Source organism: Scylla paramamosain, chromosome 15 (genome assembly GCF_035594125.1).
Source record: "Scylla paramamosain isolate STU-SP2022 chromosome 15, ASM3559412v1, whole genome shotgun sequence".
Taxonomy (NCBI): Eukaryota; Metazoa; Arthropoda; class Malacostraca; order Decapoda; family Portunidae; genus Scylla; species Scylla paramamosain.
In genome coordinates this window covers 22,614,627-22,626,011 of record NC_087165.1, presented here as the reverse complement: position 1 = coordinate 22,626,011, position 11,385 = coordinate 22,614,627, and the positions used below count along the sequence as shown (strand labels likewise).

Below are 11,385 nucleotides of genomic sequence, written 5' to 3'. Positions count from 1 at the left end.
GATGTCTCTTACGGTTTCTGTTTTTAGCTTATTTCTGTCTTTTGTTTTCACACGGTTTACACTAGAGAAGCAGCGCTCATAGTCAGCATTAGCATGAGGCAAAGAAAGACATCCTAGTGAAAAGTCTGAAACAAGCTTAAACTTGGGGTTTTCATCACTATCCTCCAGAATTTTTATGGCACACCAAAATTTATCAGGGTGGTTGTAATTGCTTTTGTCCACTTTTTTCGCCATGTTGGTAATGGATTCAGGCAGATCTTCTACGGCAAGCTTCCTCCAGTCATTGTCCAGTTGCTGGAGGGTAGAATCATCCTGGTTCAATGATTCGGGGAAGGTGTGTCGCGAGGGGCACCAAACTTTGCTCTTGCACTTTGCCCTAGATGCCTAGAACACTGGCTGGCTCCAGCATATGCATTCTTGAAAGGACTTCATCTCTGAAATTAAATCTCTTCCTGATCTGTTCTGCTGCTACTATCAAAAATAATCTGCAGCGGAAGCGAAACTCGTACATTTCCTTTTTTTGCTTGCTTAATTCTGGATTGTCTGTTATTGTTTTTAGATAGATGCACCCAAATACACCTGCTCTAGCATCAGGAACTCACGTTGATATCTTGGATCAACTTTTGAAAGCATGGTTTTCACAATGTATTTATGGTTCATGTACATCAGTAGCAATTCTTTATATAAATTACAAACTTGCCTGTGCAATTCAGTTATGACCACTCTTTCACTTTGAAATAAAAGGTTCAGCAGAGTAAACTCTGGTAATACTGAAGAAAGGAAGCAGTAGTAAAGCCTGGTAAATGGATTGTGCAGTTGTTCATAAGCACTTCTAACTGTGCTACCACAAGTTTTCGTCTGCTGAAAATTTAATTCAGTAAAGAACATCTGAAGAGGGCCCCACTGCTCAAGCATCCTTTTCACAACAGCCGTGTAAGAAAGCCAGCACGTTCTAGATGGCAGTAAAATCCTAAGCTTTTGAGCCCCAGCAAACTCTTGAAATTCTACAAATTGTGCCAATCGTTTTGAAGAGTTCTTGAATGTGTTGTGGACATCATCAGCTAGTTGTTCAATAGTATCAGGTAATTGTTTGCATGCTTCAGAGGCACATATATGGGCAGAATGGCACACACATTTCATAATAAAGATTCCTGGGCAAAGTTCCTTTAACCTGCTACTCACAGAGTTATTAGGCCCCATCATAGTGCTGCATCCATCAGAACCAAAGCCAATGATATTAGAAGTAGGTATACCATTTTCAGTAAATGTTTTCATTATCTCTGAAAACAACCTGGCAGCTGTAGCACCTTCATTAGCTTTACTAGGATCACTACTAAATAATGGCACTAAATCCCAAAATTTGGTGACAACAGCATTTCCTTCAACCACTCTTACCATGATGCATAAATTTTGAGAGACCAATATATCTGTGGATTCATCCACAAGAATGCTGAACTTGTTCTGCTTCAAGATGTTAATGAGCTCTTGTTTGTGAGTGTGTGCCATAACATTACCACACACTCTTTGACATTTTCTTCTTTTCATTTTCAATTCCTTTGCAATAGCAGAGTCAGAGAAGCAACCTTTCAGGACTTCACACAGATGATCGGCCACACGGAAACTTATATTGTGTTCCACCATAAATGCAGTAAGCCTTATTTCAGCAGCCTTAACAGAATCACTTACTCCATAAGTTTTTTCCATAAGTTTTTTTGGATGAGGATGGCACACACATTTTCTTGTGTTTTGCAGTGTTTTCTTGCAACTTCAGAGCTGTGACCTGGGTGGTTATTTCAACACTGCAAATAAGACACATGGCCTTACGAGCATCCTTCTTTGCAGGCCCCACCCACGGAAACTGTTTTTCCCACTCGGGCCTATATTTCTGTTCCCGTCTCGCTTTTTTCGGCACTGCACCACATGCCTCCTCTCTCTCCTTTCCTTTCTCTTTAGACATTTCTAATGAAAACTGAAAATCCTGTCCTGCGTCACGACGCACGAGACTGACAACTGACTGACGACTACGAGACTATGGGACGGGGACTCGGCTAGCGGAAAGACTGGTCGCAGACAAGAACAAGACCTGTTGTTCACCCGTATGGTGAGACTTGTCTCGTAAGGAAAGCAATACATCTGGCACTTTCAGGTTTTTATTTTATTATTCAAATTTATATAAGAAATTTTGCATTACCTGATTTTGATAACATTAATTTTCACTCAAATTATTGTATATTTCATAAAAATATCGTATGAATTCCCAAATTATCGTATTATCGTATGAGTCCCATTGTACATCGTACACGGGCAAAAATTATTGTATTGTACAATAATTTTCATATGTCTGGCAACGCTGGTAAACACAGTGCAGTGCGCCGCGGGTGGCGCGAAGCAGTGCGCTCTGGTGGCGAGGGGACAAAGTATGCCTCGCGCGGGAATTTTAATCGACTTTACGAGTACGCATTGATTTTTTATCGATTTTAAGGCTCAGGGAAAAATGAGCCGATACTTGAAGCTGCTGGATACTCGAATGCCGGATGAGAGGCATTTTACTGTGTATATACATATATATATATATATATATATATATATATATATATATATATATATATATATATATATATATATATATATATATATATGGGGAGAGGACTGCATTTCAAACTCAAATTATAGTAGCTAGTTATAAATATGCAATTTCAATGTAAAAAAAAAAAAAAGGAAATAATAAAAATATGAGCAATATATTCTATTATAAATTGCTGTGAAAATAGAAGAAATGGATAAGAAAAGAAAAGAAAAGAAATAAAAATATGAGGACTGTATTTTCATTACAAGCAGCTGTGAAAGTACAAGAACATGGATAAGTTTATTCATATGTTGACGGTCAATTACTACGTACAACCCTGAAATATACCAATCCATAATACCCTGCACACAGCCTTACCAAAATGCCCAGAACCCAAAGCTTACAATAAACTCTAACTGGCATACCATAAATGTGGTAATGTAAGAATGAAAATTAGACAGGTGGCTTTGGGTTAAATCATCATGCAAACCTCTAACACCTAAGATGAAAGCCCTTTGTAGTCCAGCCAGGGTCCTGCCTTTGCTATCATGTTAGTTGTTAATTTGATATATTCCCTTTACTGCTTGCTGCAGAGATCTTATTACAACTCTTATACAGACACTCTTAGAACCCACAGGTACAGTTACAATCAGAAGTCTAGTAACCTTCTGCACTCACTTCTACTTGCCCTTTCCCTAAATATTTTAGATTAAGAAAAAACACAACACTCTAGTGAAATGAGTGTAGCACGTAACTTCTTACCATTCTAGCAAAATATAGATGTTCTTGCTGCATCTTCCTAAAACTATAATTATACCAAAATTAGCACTCATGGAATAGCTGTTTTACTGAAAGAATGTGTCATGTATTAAGACCAGCTAATGATATATTTATCTGGATCATGAATCAATCAGTGTCCTGTAATCAAAATTCTAAGACAGAAAAATGAACAAGACAACATAAAATATTCAAATAATGAAGAAAAAAAAACAGTACATAGACTTTTCTCAAAACACATCAAATGAAAATCAAGAAAGCAGGGAAAAGAATCAAAGAAAACATTTGAATATAACCAACAAGACTATCCCTTCCACCTCTTTCTTGTATCATGGATAATATTATTTCTTATGAGAAAGGAATCCCAGTCATAGTTTTTGCTGCACACACATAATATAAAGAAGATAAATGCTCTAAAATCCCCCAAGTTCTAAATCACAACAATTACACAATCATAATTGGCATAATTCTTTTCATCAGCATTTAATTTAATGTCCTTATTTTCTCTTATGGGGTTAGATGGCTTGTGAGTCTATCCCAGATTTTAAAGCTGTAGACTATCTCTTCCCTGATATTCATCCTCCTTACGAGTATGTCTTCCTCCACATACTGTCTCCTGGTTTTCTAAAATTTCTTCACTGCCCTCATTCCAGCTACTTCTTTAAAGTGTTTTTAATATATTCAATGTCCCTACAATACTTGCATGTGAAAATCATTGCATTGAGACAAATCATGTAAGGTTATGTGCATCAAAGACTTATTGTAATAAAAGAAAAGAACTAAATGCTAACCATAACATACTTCTATTATCCTGCAGACTATACAGAGTTTCTTCCTAGAGAGGTTGTTGATCTCTTCTCTTATCCATTAAAAGCTGTTCATTGGAATCCCATATATAAAAACCCCCACCCTGACAGACCATCCACTACAACCCTGATTTCTCTCACAACGGTGGACGAGAAGGATGAAAATGGATTATCTAGGTAATTTGTTTCATCAACTCTGCCACAGAAATGTTATCACCTGATGACATGTGGCTATGGTTACACTGCCAACAACTAATCCTTTCACTTGCTGATTGGTCTTTGTATTCCTATATTCTTTTCAAATGTACAGCAAATTTATTTTATTCTTTCCAAAACTATTATCTAATTGTAGATTACCAGTTAATCTATATCTGGATAATGCATAATACCTTATAATTGGGAAAATACAATGTTAGTTTGCTGCATGCTTCAAGACAGGAGTTTGCAGACCAATGAGCCAATGAAGGTACCAAACAATGGCAGCGTTACTGCATTTGTGTCCACGTGTAAAAAAATTAATGACAGACTTGTTCATGCACAATGTGAGTGTCTTAATTTATGAGTCTTGATCTCTCTGACCATCAGCTGTTACCCTTTTGGAAGGACAAGGTTAAAGCATGTCTAGTTACTTTATATTCTGCCATAATGTACTGAAAACAAATTGAAATGACAGCTTGCAATGTGACATGCCCTGTAATCCTAACCCTCATATATATATATATATATATATATATATATATATATATATATATATATATATATATATATATATATATATATATATATATATATACAATCTTTACTCTACTTCATTAATCTACACAAGTATGGGCATTTGGAAACAACAAAGAACCCCATTATATTCCTGTATCACCATATAATTATCTTATTTTCAAATACTTGAATAATAATAATGTATAAAACTTCACAGTCCTCTACATCATTTTGATATGAATTGGATATGCATGTAGTTGATGTTTGGAGAGGCACAATGTGTATGTAACACTGTTTGATCCCTTTTACTCTGCATTGTGTAGCATAAAACACACAGTCTGCAACAAGGTAGGTCCATGTGTACTACTGAGAGCTGAGCACCAGTCTACCCACAACAACAAGAGCAAAGAGAAAATAAATACAAGAAAACTGTAACATAATTTTAGTCATAGACATTGTGCAAAACAAGTGCATAAGTTGGCTGTGTGTTTGTATGTATGTGTGCAATTACTTGGTAGTAGTATACAGGATCTGAACTGCACTGTGGTCTTAGTTTCATACCTATAGTCTGTGTGTGTGTGTGTGTGTGTGTGTGTGTGTGTGTGTGTGTGTGTGTGTTAATTCATGATAGTCTTGATATCTCTGACCATTAGGTGTTACCCTCTTGGAAGGACCTCAGATATCATAGAGACTTATCTATGGGCAAAGCAATGTTTGCATGTGTGTGTGTGTGTGTGTGTGTGTGTGTGTGTGTGTGTGTGTGTGTGTGTGTGTGTGTGTGTGTGTTTATGTAAAGCAGGCACCACAGTTGCTGCAGCGTCGCTCCCGCATGGCCAGACAGCACAGGATGCCAAGTGGGAAGAACCAGAAGGCACAGCAAAGACCTGCCAGAGTAAACTCCTCACTGAGCACACCAACCTGAGGAAAGAAAGGCAGGTGAGACAAATAAAGGGATAATCACCCAATCCAATTGAGGACTAGATATCAAGCTCATGAGGATGTTTGAGTGTAATAACAAGTATGAGGGTGCTTGGATGAGGTGTGAGATATAAGGTGACATTAAAAGGGTGTACACATGAGGTTACAAATATGAGGATGAAATTACATAAACAGTTTAACAGATGAGGATTGGTTGAGTGAAGTGGGTAAGAATGTGATGACCTGCTTTAATGAATCAACTACTTCCTTGTCTATGTTATTTATATATATTTATTGTCTATGTTACAGGATCTACTGATATGTATTTTAGGGGGAATTCATTTAGAGTTCATACCCAGCATCTTACTGACCACTACATACAACCTATTAAATGAAAGCAAGCAAAAAATTTGAAAGAAAATACACCTTATTTTATCATAGCTTGATTGTCCCAAACGCCATAATTATTACTATCATCATCATTTTACTTAATGTCTTTGTTTTCCCTTGTAGGATTGGACAGCTTATGAGTCTCTTTCATTTTTTGTCATAAACATATACCATATCCTTATGCATTTAACATTCAACAATTAAACATGCTGGCATTTTCATCTTTACTTCACTTTTCAGGTCACTACATTTCTTACTCTACTTTGTAACTGTTAAAAACTACAGCAAAAATGAGAAGGTGACTTCAGCTTTCAATCTTCAGACAATTTCCAAACTCTGTAAGATTATCTGTTCTTAGTTAAAATAGAGTAAATGAAATTATAGTTATAAAGGATAACTAAGGATAATTTTAAATCCTTCATTACAGAACATATCATCCTTAACTGTAAGTGTCTCATGATATCCAGAATATGATTAAATTGATGCAATGGTAATGAGTTAATGTGTGGGATCAAGCAACAAACTTGATATCTATAGCATAAGTGAAATGATAATGGGCAAATTGTGTTATCATGAGAAGATATGAGAGGAGTTCAAATATCAGATGCAAATAAAGACAAAGTCTCCTTTACAGAGATACACAGCTATGAGACTCACCCTACAGGCAGGACAGCCGCCCACAACAATCACATCAGCTGGTCGGTTCACTACAATAGGCACTGTTCCATAGGTGGGCTGCTGTGTGGTGATGATGGTGGTGCTCCCTGTAGCAGGATATGCTGTGGCTGTGGCAAAGCCTGCTGGTGGCATCTGTTGGTATGGAGGAGGAGGACCCACTTGGGGCAGAGGAGAGAAAAGGTCACATTAGAGACTCATAAAATAATACACAACCAACTGTAGAATGTTGAGATGTAACAGGCATGTGAGGTAAGAAGACAAGGTATCTAATGAGGGAGTAATGAGGTGTGTAGTGGAGAATGTGATAAGTTTGCTGAGGAGGTATAGAGTGAGAAGGAAAGAGGACCATACTATAATCAGAAGAGTTTAAATCAGATGAAAGAAAATCAGTGAAGACTAAAGAAGACTTGAAAGACAGTGTATGGAAGACATAGGATAGATGAAGATCAGAGAAAGGACCACTTATGACAAAAAAAATAAATAAATAAAAATAAATAAATAAATAAATAAATAAATAAAAAAACAAGGGAAGAACTCGTAAGCTGCCCAACTCTATAAAGGAAAATAAGAATATTGAATAAAATGACAATGATAGTAAAAATACAATAAGAACCTGACAGTTGGGATTTTTGGAGCACATATTGAGAGGATGCATCGGAAAAGAATGTATTGTTGGGAAGGATGGAAGGCCAAAGACTGAAAGGAAGACAAAGAACAAAGTATATGGACAACCTACTACAAGATATTCCGTGAGTCACAAGAGTGGCCGAATCAATAAGACTGGCTGGGGATAGAGGTGGCGTTCCATGGTTGCCAACATCAAACAAGACATGGCACCTCAGTATGGTAAGGTAAGACAGTAAAAGCTAGCAATGTTTGCAAAAAAATGAGAAAAAATATATTTAACTATCATTTCCAAAACAGTGTGATAGAAGGAATCATTCAAATGAATAGGGCAATTTCGTTTCAGTAAAAAGAACAGGAAATTGAATGAGCTTCTAAAGACGTTACTCAAGAAAATTCTGCTTGCTCCACAATACATAAGGATGAACCAATCCAATCTTCAAAATATAGAACAGCCAAGAGGCATTATAAACCAAAAATAAGAAGAAAATACATGAAACACTCACTTGGGGGCTGAGACAGTGGTGGCTGTGGTGGTGGCTGGGGCATCTGTGTGTATGGTGGTGGCTTGGAAGTCATCTTGGGTTGCACTTGTTCTGACCAACTAACCTGTTGGGGGAATCCTTTATTATTAAAAAAAAAAAGATGACATTAATTTTTCATGCAAGACAATGGAGAATAAACTTAATCTCTGTAAATTCACTTATTTTTCTATTTACATGCAAGGTGCTCTGCCTTGGAGCATCAAGGAAACACTAAAGAATTTATCTGATGGCAAGATTAATCAGCTGACAGGGGGTCAAACTTATATCAGGATATTCACAGAAATGCAAGCCCAACACTTTACAGTGACATTTGGTTGCCCTTGACTGTCCTGTCACTACAAACTGAGACAAACAAAAAAAATTGTCTGAGTCTGACAACACACAGAATGAACAGCTTCAGCAGAATGGTCAAATTATTGCACAGTCTTGCTCAATAGCCAGGAAACATGTTAGCCTGCAGTGTGAAAACTCTAAAAGGAAAACAGGATAAATTTCAGTACAAGATAAAAGATACAACACTGAATGTGTACTCCATTAAGTTTAGGATGCTTGAATCTGGTTTGATTACAGTAAGTAAAGTGGGCAGTTTACCATTTTTTTTTTTTTTATCCTATGTTGTGATGTCAGATTCCACTTCTCCTTACATGGTACTAATCTTTGGAGTCCTCTGCCAGAAACTGTTACAACACAACCTGTCCAAGCTTTCAAGTGTGATTTTGAAACTTTCCTTGTTTCTCATCTCCAGATTTGTTAGTTCTCTGTTGGTTTTGTCCTGTATCTGTCATTAGCCAACCACTTAGTAAATCTTCTGAATGAACTATGTAAATCTTCTGAATGAACAGTGACTGGGTAAGGACCCTCTTCAAGGTAAGAAATTAAAGTAAGGACCATCACAGTAATATGGCCACAATGACAAAATAAGATTGACTGTTAAGTCTGGGTATGGGGCAGAGAAGAGAATACTGCTGCTGTCCATATAGCTCGTCAACAGATGGAAATCTTAATAAGGTTTGTTTACCTGGTTGGCTACCTGGGGGCTGAGATTTTCCACTGGTAAATGTGTCCATCTTTGATCTGCTGAGTATCTCCATACTCCTATTTACACTCGATGGTAGCCCAATAAATTCTTGTTCATCACATAAAGACAATGGAGTAATAGTTGATAATAAATTGAAATTTAGCCAACATGTAAGAGGTGCAGTTGCTATGGCTGGAGGTGTTGCCACAAACTTTCTGAAATCTACAGTCTGCCACTCAGTAAACTTCATGTCATCTCTCTTTATATCTGATGTCAGACCTATTCTGGACTTTGCATGTCCAGTATGGAATCTTGGGTTTCTTGGGCAGAACAAGGTTCTGGAATCTGTCTAATGCAGGAGGACAAAACAGATAACTGGACTGGCAGACCTTTTTTGTCAGGAGAGGCTTGTTAGGCTAGGACTGTTCTCTGTCAGGGTTAGGTTATTAAGACAAGACCTTATATATTGTTACCATATTTTCCATGGCATTAGTATCATCTCACCTTGAGTCCAGCAGTTGACAAGAGGGACCACAGATTTAAAATTCAAGTGCAACATTCTCAGTTAGAAGCTCATAGACAGTTTTTCTCTTGCCAAATCATCCAGAGATGGAATTCATTACCACATGTTGTTGAAGTACTCAATCTCCCTATATTTAAGTCAAGATTACATATTTTCTTGGGTGATGATCTGTTCTCTACATGTCCATTCAAGACACACACTTTGTACTAGTTTGTGACCAGTTTTCTCCTTTCTTTGATATTTTTTTTATTTAATTTCTATTAATGAAAGATACACTCAACCAGTCAATCATTATCATATATAGTATTGCTGCCTGTTAGTCTGACTGGAGCTTCTGGTTCTGCCCCACCCTCAGCCAGTCTTGGATGGACTCAGGTTGGTAAGGCCCTACCAGGTGAGATGATCAGGTGAGTTGACTCCATTACAGTTTGACAGTCCAAATGAAGGGAGATTTGATAAATTAAAAGTTAGACCTGACCATAATCTGCCCATCTTCTAAGCAGATCAACAGAGTAAATTTCTGAGAAAAAGATGTGCCATATGCAGAGAAGATACACTATCATGATTATTTTAATATCTATTGTGGATCTAGTATACATATTCAAGAGGGTGGCTTAACTGTAGATGTAGAAACCTTTTAAAAAGCACAACTGAATCGCAAGTAACAGCGTCGTCAAACAAGGAATTCTAAAGACCTATGTATCTGGCTGATGATGAAGAACCTGCGTCTACACTCAGCTGATGTGTGAGGCATGGCCACTTAAATCTATGACATTTCGTGTAGAAGAACGATAAGGCATAGTAGGGTACGGTAGGGTAGAGAAGGAGAAGGTAACATAAGGATAGATTATGTGATAGCAAGATCAGGTAATAAAATGAGATTTTAAGAGGCCAACAGGTGTAGCAAGTTTACCTGTGTCTGATGCTTGGTTCTATGCCCCACACTAAGTTGCGGACTTCAGCAAATAGTAAGCAGGTCAGCGATGGTTACTGGAGAAGTGACATTCAGGTAGGATGTCCGAATGACGCAAGAACAAATGAAACACTCCCTGTCATGTGACAGTGACGGTGACCCACAGCAGGCTGGGATGCGTCACAACACAGCTGATCTCTCCGCACAGCTGGACCACATGATTCTTTTTACTTCCCTTATTTATTATTCATACTAATTGCTCATTTTTATTTTCATTGGTATCTTTGTAGCTACAGTACTATGTGTCAGGCGGAAATACCTATTTACCCTCTCCCCCCAACTCTTTTTCCGCCTCCCCGAAAGAATTCTTAATCTTGATCTCAATGATACAGAGGTAACCTATCTTCATAGGCGCGCCTTTAGATCGTCTGCCTGTGAAAAGAAGACACAGCAAGCAGATACTATCATACTATGCTATGTACATAAGGAGGAGGCAATAGACACCTGCCGAAACGATAATTACTCCCAGTGAGGTCTAAAGCACTGTTCGGGGAGTGGTGTGAACTTATTAAACCCAGCTGTGACCTCACTGAACGTTTCCCTTTGTGTCTCACAACACAAGGGGGCAGTCACAGCCTGCCCTCTAAAGACAACCCTCTTCCTCCACACAAAACTACAAGCACCTAATAACACACAAACCCTTCACTCTAAAAAAAAATAAAATAAAATCACCATGACTACTCTTACACCAGCCTCGGAGTCCCCATCTGGGGAGGGGACCATAAATGTCCCCAGGTCGGACTGCCTTTCTGTCGACGACCCTAAGTGTCTTGACACCTCCCTCAACTTTTTCTTCATTAACTTCTGCAACATTCGCGGTCTAAGATCTAATTTTCAATCTGTAGAACACCAC

General features: G+C 37.8%; 1 protein-coding gene across 2 annotated transcripts; it reads right to left on the bottom strand.

Annotated features, from left to right (window-relative positions):
• Positions 1 to 2,803: 2,803 nt before the first annotated feature.
• LOC135107684 (membrane protein BRI3-like) lies at positions 2,804 to 10,690 on the bottom strand. Of its 2 annotated transcripts, none has more exons than XM_064017819.1 (4): positions 10,473 to 10,690; positions 7,980 to 8,096; positions 6,829 to 7,007; positions 2,804 to 5,781 (listed from the first exon to the last, which is right to left on the bottom strand). In XM_064017819.1, exons 2-4 carry the CDS (start codon positions 8,050 to 8,052, stop codon positions 5,650 to 5,652), a joined length of 384 nt encoding a protein of 127 aa, XP_063873889.1. In that variant the 5' UTR covers positions 8,053 to 8,096; positions 10,473 to 10,690; the 3' UTR covers positions 2,804 to 5,649. The 2 variants fall into 2 exon arrangements, with proteins under 2 accessions (XP_063873889.1, XP_063873888.1); XM_064017818.1 differs by having other exon boundaries at positions 7,980 to 8,082; positions 10,473 to 10,685.
• Positions 10,691 to 11,385: the final 695 nt, after the last annotated feature.